This window comes from Polypterus senegalus, chromosome 3 (genome assembly GCF_016835505.1).
Source record: "Polypterus senegalus isolate Bchr_013 chromosome 3, ASM1683550v1, whole genome shotgun sequence".
Classification (NCBI taxonomy): Eukaryota; Metazoa; Chordata; class Cladistia; order Polypteriformes; family Polypteridae; genus Polypterus; species Polypterus senegalus.
The window spans coordinates 25,654,376-25,671,607 of record NC_053156.1 but is presented as its reverse complement, the minus strand read 5'-3'; the positions used below and the strand labels follow the sequence as shown (position 1 = coordinate 25,671,607).

General features: G+C 41.0%; 1 protein-coding gene across 1 annotated transcript in view; it reads right to left on the bottom strand.

Moving 5' to 3' along the window:
• Positions 1-17,232, bottom strand: part of LOC120524942 (pleckstrin homology domain-containing family A member 3-like) — a 47,403-nt gene that overhangs the window by 28,706 nt on the left and 1,465 nt on the right. The window contains exons 2-3 of the mRNA XM_039746824.1: positions 15,232-15,348; positions 1,481-1,636 (exon numbers count right to left, since the gene is read on the bottom strand). Coding sequence (XP_039602758.1) covers positions 1,481-1,636; positions 15,232-15,348 — 273 coding nt within the window. The remainder of the gene's footprint in view (positions 1-1,480; positions 1,637-15,231; positions 15,349-17,232) is intronic.

Here is a 17,232-nt window from a genome sequence, read left to right as displayed (position 1 = left end):
CTAGCAGTCCGGGACCGACCATGACTGAGGCAGTAAAAAGAGAGGCACAAGAGATACGCCAAAAGAAAGGTTATTTTATTGCCATGATAGAAGGAAAAAAAATAGTTGCTGATGTTAATGGTTGCACAAAAAATACATATATAAAATCCCATGACAAAACAAATCTAATTTTGAAAAAAAAAACAGAAAATGTAAAACACAGAGGCTTTTACCATGCTATATTCTTAGTCACTAGTCCATGTAAGCGTATCAGCATCCTTGAAATAAAACAAAACTGGACTGTTTCAGCTCCTAAATGCAACTCCTCAAAAAAAAAATCTCAGGTACTGTTTTTAGTTCTAAGGAGTCTAACCCACTCCTTAACATCAACCAACTGCTCAGCCACCAGGCGTCTCTTGGCCTGGCATACCTCGCACAACCTAACCCTTCTTCTCAAACCTCTCCAAACGATCGTTTTTCGTCTTGCAGCCACAACTATACTTATAAAGGCTTCTCAATTCCCCTGGTCTGCTTGCCTAAATATAGGGAGATACCATTTCGGGCCTGCAGGGAATCATACACCACGAGCAAAAATCCAAATATCCAACAACAAAATGCACATAAATAAACACTAAATAACAAAAATAAACACATATATTCCTAACCTCGAGGTTACTAAGACATAAACGGAAACCTTAGAGTACATCTACACTGTTAATCCAAAATGAACTCCCCTATAGCTGTCTTTCGCCTTTCCCCGGCACCCGCGACTGTGTTTAGCTTCCACACCACCTTTAAAACAGTAGTCGATAAATGTGGAATACTACACGTGAGGCTTGTACCTGAAACAAATGACGGGACATTTGAAGAAAAAAAAATGAAAGAAACAACCTGCTGGTAAGTCCAAAAACCTTGTTAAGTATTTTTTTTCCCAATGTAAACTCGCTGACATATTACTCATTGCGGTTCATGCATAATGCTTATTGCGAATCTTGCTATCCAGTATCTGTCTGCACTATTCTGTGTTAGCGTCCCGGTGAGGCATTAGTGTCACAATTGTCCGTTATTGGACTTTGATTTTGCCTCTCGTCTTTATAGGTCTCGGTTATAGTGACTACAGTTTATTTGTATTTTCTTTTGTTTTGGCCTTTTGCCGCTTCTCCTAGTTTACTCACAAATTCGTCTCTCCTTTATTCCTGCTGAGTTAGGACATTTCACAGGTTGGGAACCCCTGGCAGAGATAGTTTCATAAATGAGGTGAAGATGCTAGTGTGGACGGAGATTATTTTCATTTAGACGACATCGTTGTGTGGATGTAGCCCAAGAACTTCTGACATGGCCGGCAGGTAGCCGAGATTTTTAGAGGTCTTTTATCATTCTGGATGAGACAGTCCTGAGCAGATCTTAAATAACATCTAGCAGGCCTACAAAAACTGGTTCCTTTTAAATAACTGGAACATTCTTAGCCTTCCCCCTGCTTCTTAACCCGTGGTTTTGTTACCTTTTTCCTTTTTGGTCCGACCGTCCGAGAGACAAGCCTTAGCTGTTCCAAGAGCGACGAGCCACTTCTGCCTCTCTGCAGCATTCAGGGCCTTGAGGTAGAAACACTGCTCACCTGGGATGGTGAGATCCAAGCGAGTGTTGTCGCCATCATGCACTAGGAGGAGAGCAAAGACAGACACTTAGATGCTTGACCTTTGCTGCTCTGTCAAGCCTAGTCCACACGTACCCGGGCATTTCTTCTTTGATAGATAGATAGATAGATTTTATCCATCCATCGTCCAACCCATTGAATCCGAACACAGGGTCACGGGGGTCCCAAGGGGAAATTCACATACTCCAACAGCAGCATAAATAAAGAACAATATTAAATTAAAGAGTGATAAAAATACAGGTATAACAGACAATAATTTTGTATAATGTTAACAATTACCCTCCCAGGTGGAATTGAAGAGTTGCAATCGTGTGAACGGACCTTTTGAAAACTCCTTCCAGGGTGGAGATGTTTAGAAACTCCATGTTCCCTGTCTACATGTAGCGGAATTTTTGGCTTGTAACGTCAGTGTGTACACCATTATCTGTTTTGTTTACGTGAGGTGTTTCGCACAGTGGCAGGCATAGCTAAAGTAGTGTTGGTGTTATCTATGCTAACAGGACTTTTTACATGCTTACACTTAAACGTACGATTACTTTATTACTATATTGAGCAATAGAGGCGTCGGAATGCGCTACGGAGGTCACTGCCACAATGAACACTCCAACGACACTGACCCAGCCCCAACAGCGCCACTTTTGGACGAGACCCAGTCAGACCTCTCATTGGTGGGACAAATTTGAGAATGAAGTGGTCGTTGCTGAAGAATGGCGAGAGAGTTTTCCTGTGTCAAGGACATCGCTGTTGTCTTTGAATGAGCAGTTTCACCCGCATATTGAAGGAAAGACAACTGTAATGAGACCACCTGTCAGTGTTGTTATAAAAGTTGCCTCTGCAACAAGGCAAGATTACACAAGACGGCAAACGCCTTTGGGGTGTCAAGATAGTAAGGCGAGTGTGTGAAGCAATTAAAGTCCACTTGGGCCCACTTGACAGTGGATTTCATGTAGATGGAGATTTTTTAAAAAACAGTGTGCATGTGGATGGGATTTTTTTTAAGAATGAAGCAGGAAAAGTTTTAAAAAATACCCACGTACGTGTGGACTAGGCCTTAATCTGACAGTTTCCTTTATTAAAAGAAATATACGCCAATAGCACAGTGCAAATCACTACTGAAAAGTTACAACAATTAAAATCATTGACTTGATGTTATTTTAAGCAATTTATAGGAAGGGCTACTGTTTGGGAACAGGGCAAGGTTACAAAATTGATTACCACAAGTGAAGAACTCCAAACAAAATATAAGCAAGTTACAATTTACAACACATAACAAACAGAAATTCACCAAACAAGAGAGTCTTGAAACACTTCTTAAACATCTTGAGGGAGTCAGAAGTTCAGAATGGAGGTGGGTTCCTTATCTGGAGTTCTGTGTACAGTTTTTGTCTCCAGGCTACAAAAAGGACAGAGCAGCACTAGAGAAGGTCCAGATAAGAGCGACAAGGCTGATTCAGGGACTACAGGGGATGAGTTATGAGGAAAGATTAAAAGAGCTGAGCCTTTACAGTTTAAGAAAAAGAAGATTAAGAGGAGACCTGACTGAAGTTGTTAAAATTATAAAATGAATGAGTCCAGCGGATCGAAACTGTGATTTTAAAATGAGTTCATCAAGAACACGGGGACACAGTTGGAAACTTCTTACGGGGAAATTTCACTCAAACATTAGGAAGTTTTTCATTACACAGAGACCAAGTAGTGTGGTAGACAGTAAGACTTTAGGGACTTTCATAACTCAACTTGATGTTTTTTAGAAGAATTAAGTGGATAGGACTGGCAAGCTTTGTTGGGCTGAATGGCCTGTTCTCGTCCAGATTGTTCTCATGTTCCACCTGCCAAGAAACTAAACAAGAAAAGAGTCTAGACTGAGATTTGATATCACGCAGAGGTGGTGTCACTAGAAATCTTTCATCAGCAGACATGAGTGGTTGAGAAGGAGAAGAGAACCTCAGAAGTGCCTCCATATATTTATATAGGCGCTGACCCACTGACCACCCTGTAGAGCACCTTCAAGGATTTAAACTTAATGTGTGCTGCTACAGGAAGTCAATGTGGTGACCTGAAAAGAGGCAGGTTGAACACCAGACCTGCTGCTGCATGTTGAATCATCTGCAGTGGCCTGGTGACACATACAGGGACTCTCGGCTGCAGACAGTTGCAGTAGTTCAGCCGTGACAGAGACCAGACCAGGGGTTGTGCTGCATACTCTCTCAGATATGGTCTGATCTTGTGGATATTGTACAGCGTGAATCTGCAAGACTACAGCAACATGAGCCTTGAAGGACCATGATCATCTATCACCACCCCAAGTTTGTATACCAACTTGGCAGGTGTTGGTGATAATGAACCAAGCTGAATAGAGATAGGGTGCCGAATAGCTGGATAAGCTGGGATAAAAAGAAGATCGGTCTTTGCAAGGTTGTCCTCACAGGTGGCGCAGTGGTAGTGCTGCTGCTTTGCAGTAAGGAGACTGTGGAAGATTGTGGGTTCACTTCCTGGTTCCTCCCTGTGTGGACAGCGCTTTGAGTACTGAGAAAAGCACTATTTAAATGTAATGAATTATTATTATTATTAAGGTTGAGCTGGTCATGGGTTTGTATCATCCAGATTGCAATATCAATGAGACGTGCTGAGATTGTAGATGATACCATGTGGTCCACTGGAAGAGACAATGGGTATAGCTGTGTTGTAATGTTCATTATAAAGGAAGAACACCCATCCCTCCAGGCCCATCCAACACATTCCAAAGCCCCATGTAAACAGGAAATTGTGGAGAAAAGCTGCAAGACCTACAAGGATCAGAAGGGAAGGCACTGCCACACACACAGAACAATGTAGACCCCAGGTCATGGCTTCCATCCATGCTGCACACAGTACTGCCAATTTGAAATACAGCAGCTGACTGTTCTTGCAGCAGATAACTCTCATAACATCAACCAAAAAACGAGTGACTGAAAATCAGGGGAAAGTGAAAAAAGAACGAGTAGAAAGGCCCAGAAGACTTGAGGAGTCACTGAAGAGGGCAGATGACACACTATGTGACATAACTTTCCAAAAGACTGACCCTGTGGGACGTTCCCAGTACGCACATGAAAAGGAGCCCGGGAGAGCGGAAAGAACAAAAAAATTGGAAAAACCCGTAATTAAATGTTTACAGGGGAGGGGGTCAGATACAACAATGGACGGAGCCTTCACATATAAAATTATATCCATCCCCTTGGATGTTTTACTGTTTTATTGTTTCACAACATTGAATCACAGTGGATTTCATTTGGCTTTTTTGACAGGAAAAAGTGGAAACAGCTCTTCTGCAAAGTGGTCTAAACTAACGACAAGTATAAAACACAAAATAAATTTAAAGGACAACCAGGACCAGGCAGCCATGTTTCATGGATGTGCATAGAGAGCAAAGACTAGCCTGTCTGGTCCAATTCCACAGAAGGGCTACTGGAGCACAAATTGCTAAAAACATCAGGCTGGCGATCAGAGAGAGAGAAGTGTGAGGACACACAGTGCATCACGGCCTGCTGCTTATGGGGCCATGTAGCCGCAGACTGGTCAGAGTGACCATGTTGACCAGTGTCCACCGCTGAAAGTGCCTGCGTTGGACACGTGACTGCCAGAACTGGACCATGGAGCAATGGAAGAAGGTGGTGGCCTGGTCTGATGAATCACATTCTGTTTAAGAGTGGTGGTTTCCAAACTCCCCCCTATGGCTGCAGGTTTTTGTTCCAACTTACTTGTGTTGTTAGCCTAATTAGGCGAGCTGTTATTTCCTAGTTTCCGTGTTTTTGGGACAATTTAGAAATGTACAAAACTAAGTTTGGTGATTTTTATTAAAATGTACTAAGCAGTTATATGGGATCATGTCATTTTTGTTTTCTTTTTAACAATATGTTCACCTTGATTTTCATTCTGCTTTTCCTGGAGTTCACGTTTTTTAATCCATTATTAACTAACTAGCAGTGTAAGCCCGTGGTGTAAAAGGACAGGGCTGGCTCCAATCAATCAGTCGCATTGGTTGTGCATTAGCGGCTAAGCGAGATTCTTTCTCCTCAGAGGTTTCATTTTGCCGATGTGCTCGCCTCCATTGTCTATCAGCGGCTAAGCGAGTTCTCTCTCCTTTGATGTTTCGTTTTGTTGGTGTGCTCGCCTCCATTGTCTATCAGCGGTTAAGCAAGTTTCTCTCTCCTCTGAGGTTTCGTTTTGCCGATGTGCTCATCTCGCTTGTGTATTAGCGGCTAAGCGAGTTTCTCTTTTGTTGGCAGTTTCATTTTGGCGACAAGGTCGATTTCTTTGAGCTTCATGCTGTACCCTCGCACTTCCGGGCCGGATGGACAGACAGACACGCGCGTTGATCTATACTAATAAAAGGCAAAGCCCTCACTGACTGACTCACTCACTCATCACTAATTCTCCAACTTCCCGTTTAGGCAGAAGGCTGAAATTTGGCAGGCTCATTCCTTACAGCTTACTTACAAAAGTTAAGCAGGTTTCATTTCGAAATTCTACGCGTAACAGTCATAACTGAATCCTACTTACGTACATCTATACGGCCATAGCCTGCAGCTCGGTCGCCGTGTGAGGTGGAGTTGCGTCCCCCATCACCACGCCTCCCACGCAGTTGGCTGCCTGCCTATATTGCGTCCCCCATACCCACGCCTCCCGCGTAATTGAATGCCTGCCCATATAAGGCCGTCCATCAGCAGCAATCCAATAGACACGCTGCCGCTACAAGGCGTTTGTCATGCCTAAGATGAATACGACATTCGCGAGATACAAGTTTAGTGAGAAGACGCAGGGTATAAATGAGACTTTTGATCACTTTGAAATGGAGTTAAAATTGCTGGTGAAGGACTGTGCTTATGCAAACGAAGATGAGATGGTCAGGGATAGACTAGTGTTTGGCACAAACTCAGCAAAAGTGCTGAGAAAAAGAGAAACTTTTAAGTGCCGGGTCTGAGCTAACATTAAATAAAGCTGTGGACATCGCAACATCACACGAGATAGCACAAGCACAGCTGAGAACCTTCGATGCATGTACTCCGAGCGGCTTGCGTGAACTGACCGTGAACGCAGTACGCAGACAAAAAGCAAAAGCTCCAAAGAGCGCTGAACAAAAATCGCATTACACAATTGAGAAGGCAGCAAAAGAATACGAAGCGAGTGACGCATACAAGCATATTCATAACTTCAGCTACTGCGGAAACAAAGCACACTGTGGAAAAAGTCATTGTCCAGCTAAAAGAAGACAGTGTAAAAAATGTGGTAAATTGAAGCACTTCGCTAAAGTTTACAGGACTCGGAAAGGTAAACCCGTGCATGCAGTGTGTGATGTCTCAGATAAAGAGGAAGACGAGCTGTTTATTGATGCAGTAAGACAGGAACAACCCTCTGAAGCTCAAGAAGCCTTTGTAGACATATCAATAGGAAAGCAAGGTGTAAAGCTTAACTTTAAATTGCGTTCATAGACACGCTGCCGCTAAATATTCGCAGGCAAATCCACAATTTAATACCGGGAATGCCTGTTAAACATCTTAGATTCACGAGTACCGATTTGGGTAGTGATCACTTCGATGAATGGAACCTGTTATCTTTACAACAGTTGACAAACACGGAATGTAACCTGAACACAACACATCCTCCAAATACGAACCTGATTGAAAGAAATAATGATAATCAAATCCTTGATGACAGCAACACTCATAACACTCACAAAACAATTACACTGACAATCATGTTACATTATTTTTAAAATGTTTCCTTTTCTTTTTCATAACTTCTTTAACACACTACTTCTCTGCTGCGAAGCACGGGTATTTTGGTAGTGTTTATATATAAGATTAGTGGGTCTGATGCTGAAGTAGTTGAAGCCTTTCATCGTTCAGTGTTGTTTGCCCAAGTGTGTGATCTGCCTGTTTTAATTGTCATTATTAAGATATACGGTGTGTATAAAAAAATAACCAGACTGCTCTTGTTGTTATTGCTCTTGTGAGGGGAGGGCCAATATGGGTCAATGCTTTCTTATGTTACATCTTAACCAGCACCTCTTATCAGTTTCAACTTAATATCTAAAACGGTTTGACTCCAGCAGTCATTTTTAGTGAGCCTTCTTCGTCTGCTACCATCCAGAAAATGTCGTCACCAAGCCCACAATGCGTTCTCCGTGCTCCAATTTTTGGCTGAAGAAAATATCCCAGTAATGGATCACCCACCCTACTCACCCAACCTGATATTGTGTAACTTCTTTTTGTTTCTAAAAGTCAAAAGCACGTTGAAAGGGAAGCATTTTGAATCAACAGATGTCATGAAATAAGCAATGACCGCTGCCATGAAAACGCTCAAAGAAGACTTTGAACATTGCAATGGAACAAGCGTCTCCAGCGGTGTACGGACACAGGGGGAGAGTATATTGAAGGGGAAAATTATATTTTGTAAATTTGAAAATAATAAAATATTTTACTGCGGTGGGCTGGCACCCTGCACGGGGTTTGTTTCCTGCCTTGTGCCCTGTGTTGGCTGGGATTGGCTCAAGCAGACCCCCGTGACCCTGTAGTTAGGATATAGCGGGTTGGATAATGGATGGATGGATAAAATATTTTATGGCATCAGTCTGGTTTTTTTTATACACCCCTCGTACAATGAAAGGAGCAAACTGCAAAGAAATAGCGAAAAATAGTAGGAAAACGACAAAAGAATGGTAACCATTTAAAGCTATGGCAGAAATAGCTGTCTAAATGTCTTATAAATGTAAAAATTACACTGCTCTGCCTTTCTGAAAAGACATAATAACCAACTAATTAAATGAGATCCATTACTGTGGAACCTCAGGTCACAACCGCAATTCGTTCCAAAACTCTGGTCGCAACCCGATTTGGTCGTGACCCAAAGTAATTTCCCCCATACGACTGTATGTAAATACAATTAATCCATTCCAGACAGTAGGAACTGTATGTGATTATAAAGATTTTTTTTAAGCACAAAAATAGTTAATTATAGCATAGAATGCACAGTGTAATAGTAAACTAAATGTAAAAACATTGAATAACACTGAGAAATCCTTGAACAACAGAGTAAACTAACATTGTAAGAGTTCACGCTACAGCCTTACGAACCATTTGCTGTAAACACTTTTTTTAATGAGTTTTAAGCACAGGGAAAAAAATGAACATTTGAAAAATCCATAATTTATACAAAAACTAACCATGAACAACCAAGAAAACTAGCCTTGCATGAGTTGAGTTTGGCATGAAGGAAGGGAGGAGGAACTGGGTGGAGAGGAGATTACAGTTTTGAGGTAAAGTCCCTCTGCGCGATGCACGTCTGACTGAGAACAATGTACTGCACAGGGAAAGACTAAACACGTGCGTAAATTACCGGCGCAAGTGAACCGGAAGAGAAACTGGCTTGTTCGTCACCCAAGTGTGTGGTTGTAAACAGATGCAAAAGTTTGGCAAACTTTTTGGTCGTAACTCGATTTGTACGTGTTCCGAGACGTTCATGACACGAGGTTCCACTGTATTAGTAATTGTTATCACCGATTACGAATCCGGTTGGAACAAAAAGCTGCAGCTACAATCAGGACCGAGTTTGAGAACCTCTGTTTTAGATCATGTGGCCAGCCACATGTGTATGTTTCACTTACCTGGAGAAGAGATGGCAGCAATATGGGAAGACGCCAAACCAGGAGAGGCAGCGTGATGCACCAGGGAATGTTCTGCTGGGAAACATTGGGTCCTGGCATTCATGTGTATGTTACTTTGACACATACCATCTATTTAAAGATGGCAGCTGACCACCTACACCCTTTCATGGCAACGGTATTCCCCAAAGGGCAGTGGCCTTCTTTCAGCAGGATAAGGCGCCCTGTCACACTGCAAAAACTGAGCAGGAATGGTTTAAGGTACATAACAAAGAGTTCAGGGTGTTTGCCTGGCCTCCACATTCCCGCAATCTCAATCCGATCAAATATCAGTAGGAAGTGCTGGAAAAACAAGTCCAATCCATGGCATCCCCACCTTGTAACTTACAGAATTTACAGGATCTGCAGCTAACATCTTGGTGCAGGTACCACAGGACAACTTCAGAGGTCTTGTGGAGTCCATGCCTCGATGGAACAGCACAAGGGGGATCTACATGATATTCGCAGAAGGTTTTTGTTGCAGTTGATTGTTTATGTTGCATTCTTACTACTGTATACTTATTTTTGTGTATTGTACTTTTGTCACCTGTTCTAAAGTAAGTAAGAATTTCATTAACTATACTTTTATTATGCGATGGATACATGACGGTAAAGTTGAAGAGTTGAAAAGTCATGAGGGTAGACTGGATTAGGAAGGAGTATATTAGAACAGGGGTCCCCAAGTCAAGTCCTGGAGGGCCACAGTGGCTGCAGGTTTTTATTCTAACCCTTTTCTTGATTTGTGAGCATTTTTTTTCAGCTAATTAACTACATTTCCTTTCATTTTAATTGACTTATTTTTTTAAGATTCGCTCCCCTGAATTTCTTCATCATTCCTCTCAATTGCTTCATTTGTGGCACCCAAACAAATGAAATGTGAAGTGAGTGAGCCAATAGAGGACCAACTAAGTCATCTGTTGGAAGTACAACAAATTTGACGTTTTGTGACTAATGTATTTTAATGTAACATTCTCTATTGCATGCTGGGGATTGGTTGCTGTATATGACAGACCAAATACCTATTGATATACAGGAGTGTTTGATGATATTCTGATTTCCAATATTCCATAATTATTCTGTATTTAGCAGCATACTGTTGATATGATTTATTCTTTTCTCTGCTAATGTCTCAATGATTTTTTTAACTTTCTTTGAAGTCAACTTTCCTTGTGATTGGTGGGGTTCCTATGGCCGTGTTTCTTAAACTTTTTGTTCTCACGACTCAATCTTGCCCTTCTTAGTTGGTTTTGAGAAAAAAAAAGAGGGGGCAGGGGGAGTCCACTTTGAGCATCGCCCACGGACAGTCATAGTGAAGGGGACTATCCCCCTTGGGGAAATGGCACCAACATACATAGCATGGGGGAGACCTGCAGCCAACTGTCAATCAGCAGAGCGATGTCGATTGCTTAAACCAGGGGGCCTTCAATCACAGTCCTGGAGAGCCGCAGTGGCTGCAGGTTTTTGCTCCAACCCAAATGCTTAATAAGAAGCACTTATTGCTCAAGTGACGCTTCTGCTTCATTTTAGTTGTGTCGCTCGTTAAGATTTTGAATCCTTATTGGTTATTTTAGTCTTAAACAGCTGTACTCTTGGTTTTTAATTGCTCCTAATTAGCAATAACATGCAAATGACAAAAGAGACCAGTATTTCTCTATTTAGCTTGCTACAGTTTACACCTGTGTGTATTTATTATGCACTATTGGGTTTAATTAAATAGTTGGAAGGAAAGTGAAGAGAAAAAAGTGAAGGACTGAGAATTACTCATCCATTTTAGCCTTCAAATCATTTGGATGTTATCCTTAGAAAGGGGAAGAAAATCTAGGATATGCGAATCACCTGACATAGCAGAGTTAAAGCACAACAAACCATGAAATTAAATTATTGGCATGTAAGTTACTGGGTTAGAACAAAAACCTGCACTCCAGGGGCCTCATGTATAACGCCGTGCGTAGAGCTCGCACTATAACATGGCGTAAGCACAAAAGCCGAAATGTGCTTACGCACAGAAAAATCCAGATGCAGGAATCTGTGCGTACTCCAACTTCCACATTCTTCTGCTACATAAATCCCGATCAGCGTGAAAACTAACGCTCGTGCACGCGCATTATGTAACGCCCCAAATCCTCCCAGAATTATGCCTATCTGAATATGCAAATCAATATAAATCGCCCTTAAGCACAGCCTTCTGTGAAAAGACAATGGGAAAAGCACAGGGAAAATATAAGAATTTCAGCGAATACCAAGTGGAGGCAAAGGAAAAACATACTATTTGTTCAAATAAGCCGTGGTATAATCAACAAAAGGAAGTTGATCGAGTGACATAGCGTGTTGGAGAAACTTGAAAGCTCACATCCACAAAATCGCACAGTGCCGGAAATAAAAAAGAAGTCGCATATCAAAGTCGCCGTGGAAAGCCAAGTTGTAAGCCCACTGTCTGAGTGTCATATGAAAGCTTATTAGGGTACAAAGAAAAAAAGGCACACGGTGGGGAAAAAGCACGAAATGTCCACTTCAATCTCGACATTTCCACGTTAATCATGTAGTTTATTTTGTCATTAAAGTAGAACATCATAAAATTCATCTTAAAATTGTTTAATTAACCAGTTTCTAAAATCACATCGTAATTAAAGTAGCACGTTAAATGCTTTGTTTTGTATTTGATTTTCTGTGTGCTCTATGTGTGTGAATCACTACTTGCTTCTTAAACCAGCTCTCTTCCTCCAACTGGACACAGAGTCCATTACATTCGTGATATTACAGCTCTCTGAATAACTAAAATACTGAGATGTATACGTGATGTCATTTTCATGATGATAGGAGTTAAAGAACGTTTGTGCTCATGACACAAGCATTTAACTTTTGGCGAAATTTGTCGCTGCGTTTTTAGCTGTGTTGTTATTTTATCTTTCTGTTTTATATTCAATATATATTGGCGTAGCCGTCACTGTAGTCAGTGTTTTCCTTTCCCCAAGTAACCGATCGCCATACAATCAGCTCTGTAATAGAAGTTAAGCCATCTGTAAGCTTAGCGCCGATTCTTCAAAACGTTTAAAGAACATTGAAATATCTTCGTAGTACATGTTTAATTAGTCTGTCCTTAAAGACACTCCCAGTGAAGAATATAGATTATTTAAATGAAGTTAAAGTTTTATCTGTATAATTTAACAAACATATTTTGCTGCATTTCACCTTAAAAATGATATCGTCATTATATGTAAATACGCGCTTTATAAAATGGCTCATGTTGTGCGATATTATAACTATAGTGCAAGTTTACAGTGGGGTGATTGTACTTATAAGTACAAACCGTTCTACAAGGAGCAGTTGATTGGCTGCATTTAAAGTTCTTGGGATTAAACTGTTTTGAACCGCGAGGTCCGTACAGGAAAGGCTTTGAAACGTTTTGCCGTGGCTGAGACAGCGTGTCCTTAAAGCTGTATACCGATAATTCTCTTTCCAATCAGCTGCTGCTGTGATTCACACTCAGATACAGTGATATAAATACTCCGAGTGGTGCAGTGAGAGTAATATGGAAAAAGATGATCCGCTGTGGCAACTCCTAACGGGAGGAGCTGAAAGAAGAAGAAGAAGAAGAAGAAGAAGTGAGAGTAACAACGCTAAAGCAGTTATGGCATTTGGAATACTATGGCTGTTCCCTGGACCATTATATTGTTACGAGTTAATTACAATCAGATGCATTACACTAATAAACAATATGCAGTTAGTTTCTGTGTATTTATAAAGCCGCGTCATGAAAATAATGAGTAATCACACAAGAACAGTAGCACTGCTTTGACGCTGGGTGCCGCCAGTTTGCAAAACCGAGCGGAGAACTTGCGTACGACAAGGCATGAGGTACCGTGGAAAAGTGCGTGGCTTTACGCCAAGTGTAGGTTTTATACATCGCGATTTGAACGTGGAAAAGTTCTTACGCAACATTTCGGTGCGTACGCACCATTTATACATGAGGCCCCAGGACTGTGACTGAGGACCCCTGGCTTAAACTAACCACAGCAACCCGTCGCAAACCACTCTCGACCCCGAGTGATCCAAAAGGTAGTACCCCTTGACCTATTTTGGGTTGTGACCCATAGTTGTAAATATCTTTAAGTTAAAGTGTGGGACATTTCATCTTATGTACAATTAAAACAAATGGGTTAGATAGTCTACATTAAAAATGAGTGAGAAGTCAAGCAAAATGACAACTTTTATTGGCTAACTAAAAAGATTACAGTATGCAAGCTTTCGAGGCATCTCAGGCCCCTTCTTCAGGCGAGATGTAATACAGAAACTGCAGTTCCCTGTGTTTATATACACACTAAGACAAGAAACAACACTGGTAAATCTTTAAGTGAGAAATCTTAAATGTAAAAAATTAATAGGCCTCTTCAGGCTAAGATTCATTTAACAAGAGAGTAGGACAATGTCTGGTCAAGATCTTTGGATAAGATGACTGTCCAACAAAGTCTTTTGAAGTTTCTGATGAGTTTTACCATACAATGTGGGTCTGTAGTCACGTTGTCTGTGACCTTCTTAGAATACTCCCATGTTGCCATTTTGATGTAACTTTAATATCTATTTTTCAATATCAATATTTTTATTTTACAACATTTAAATTTGACACGAGTGATTGCAGAAGAAAGCAACCGAGTCTATTCCTGTGCGCTATACTAAGCGCTATCTCATATTGAGGCATACAACACATCCACTACTAACTTCCGTCAGCAGAAAATCTCATTAACAGAAGACGTTGATCTCAAACCATGACAATAAACACTGGCCGACTCTGTACTTATTTTATTTTTTTGGGGGGGTTTGTAGTGAAGTAATTAAGGCTTCGGACTTCTAGCCCTTCCTGCGTGGAGTTTGCATGTTCTCCCCGTGTCTGCGTGGGTTTCCTCCCATAGTCCAAAGACATGCAGATTAGCTGCACTGGTGATCCTAAATTGTCCCTAGTGTGTGTGTGTGTGTGCCCTGCGGTGGGCTGGTGCCCTGCCCGGGGTTTGTTTCCTGCCTGGCACCCTATGTTGGCTGGGATTGGCTCCAGCAGACCCCTGTGACCCTGTAGTTAGGATATAGTGGGCTGGATAATGACTGACTGACTGATCTCAAGCCCTAAAATTGTGGGCTACTGACTCTGTGTGACCAGGCGCCAGTCACTTCACCTTCCTGTGCTCCAATTGGACGAGAAACAAAAGAAATGTAACCAATTGAGCCTCTGTGGTTTTCCAGGAATTCAAGCTTTTCCACCCTGTTATGTTATTCCATGCCACCAAGCAAATGTACAGTATCTTCTGTGTGATCTGTACTGAATGGGACTCATTAGAATGCCAGCTAGAAAACTGAAAAACAGGTTGAATCTTCCCCGTCAAAAACAAACACAAAAGCTGTAATTATTCTTAAATATACCTGTCTGAGGAAATCCAAGGGTGTTGGATCACTAGACAATGGCATCCCGTTCAGCCAGGGCTGAAAGAAGAATGCACTGCATTGCTCACCCGTCGCCAGGTGATGCCGTCGCCCACAAGCTCCAACTGGCTCTACTGACTTTCTGCTTCAGTTCGTCCACATTCCACAGACAGCAGGAGAGAAATTTCCTGCTTTCGTGCCTGAGGGGTTATGAGAGCTGGTCAGGTATGGGCTGCCGTTGCCATGGAAATGCCCTGACGCAAAGGCAGAGACGAGTGATAAGGAGATAAACTGCAAATGGGGCATAAAAGAACCAAAGGGTGGAGTCACGCAGGCGACACCTGTGAACACACGGGATCTTATCAGAGCCAAACGGGACCCGCGCTGCAAACGTGAAAGGAGCAAAAGGTGGTGGCACCTCAAGTGGGTTCAGGAATAAAGTGTCTGCTCTCTGGTGAGAAACCACTTTGGGAGAGAAAAGAAAGAACCAAACGGGATCTGAAATACTCACCTTTGATCTCGCACACTGCCATTTTAATGCTCCCTTTGCTTCCTTTACCAACGTCATCTTGAGAGTCGTAGTAGGACAGGATGGCACCATCCAGGACAAAATAGCGAGGCTGCCATCCTGCAAGTGAAAGGGGGTGGGGGTTGGGGATGAAGGAAAAAAAAAAAGAATAATATTTATGAAATGGAGGCACCGCAATACAGAAAGCTGAAATTAAAATGTTAGGAAAATAGGAGAAAAGGTTACAAGAGAGAGGAAGGCAGGAAATGGAAACAGAAATGAGAAGAGCAACTGATTCAAAAATGACATTGTATTGGTTATACACTTACTTCATAATAACAGCGATTTACATCTCTCTTTAGGATTTGTACAGACTTACAAAATCAATTAAAGAATATGCAACTGTATTTGGCACCAGGACTTCTGGGCACATCCAATTATTACAAAATGTCATTGTGGATTTAAAGCTAAATACTGATTCAAATCTAATTCTGGAAGGTATTAACATATAATACAAACAATTGAAACAAGAAGTATCTTAGACACATTTGCCAGATATGCACAACTCCTGCTTCAGCTAAAGGTTTTTGACTTTCTCCTTTTGAAGATATTCAGTGACAAGAAACACCTGCTGTACTATCTGCAGGAGGTTTGCTATAACAATTAAATCCACAAGATTTCTTTCAAAATTATTCATTGCATTTATTCTGCAAACCTCATGATAGTGAGGTTGAAAACGGAGGTTGATTTAGTAGCTCTGAGGAGAAGAGTATTGTTAACTACATTTTGGATGTGTGATCTTGAACCTTTCTTTGCAAAGGACTGATTACGGGTGTTAATATTACCTTAAAGGACAAAGAAATGTTGTATTGGTCTTTCATAATGAGAATTTGGAATATTAGGGGTGGAATATCCTAAATGTATTCCTTATTTATGATAAATTTTCACATTCATAAATGTAATGAGAAGTCAGGCAAAATTACATCTTTTATTGGCTAACTAAAAAGATTACAATATATTTGTAAAAGAAGTGTTTATGTATGTGATGCACCATCTGTTGAAATGACAAATGTAATGCATTTTATTACTGCAAATGTATGGAATGCACCATCTGTTGGAATGACTGAGACAAACTAACTGGATGGATACCCAGATGCACAGACACACAGAAAATGACACTTTTTTTAAGGTAGATTGGTGAATTATATCAAGAAAGAAAGAAAGAAGTGTCCCAGACAGAATAATAAGCATTATGAAGGAAAGGTGAAATGTACTGTATACAAAGTGAGAGAAAAAAAGTGAACAGAGAGTGTAAGTAGGACTGGGGATATGGAGGAATATTTCAGAGAAAATTAAATAAATGAACAAATGAATGAATAAATAAATATGCAGATAAATAAAAGAACTGTGAAACATGACAATAAACAAACAACGCCTTGCAGTGGTATCTTTGGGCACATTTGCAGGATGGGAGAAAAAAGGCTAATCATATTGTTAATAGGGAGAAAAAGAAACAGCGAACAGGAGGACCAGCAGAGAGATGGACTGATGACATCAAAGAATGGACAGCAATAAAGATGACCAAGGAAAGAAAGGGATTCTGGAAACCACCACTGGTCTCCATGGTCTCTAGATGGACTGCAATCTCCGGTCTGGTCTGGAATGCGAGTATAAATAATGTGTCACAAAATATAGATTTTTTTGGCTCAGGAATGAAAACTGTCACTTTCACTCATCAAAGATAAGAGGACGGGCTCTACAGAGTACTGTGTGATTACTGTGTGATTGGTGAATCATTGGTAGAGCAGACAGCGTCACATTTACAACGGACATATCAGATGCAAACTCCTAATGATGAATTTGGACTTTGTAGAATTAAATTAAATTCGAGCCTTATTTCATGTTGCGTGTGGTATCACTAAAATAAATAAAGAAATAAATATAAGGTAACAAGAAACAAAACATTTTTTACAAATCTTTTCTGATACTTACATATCATGTTTT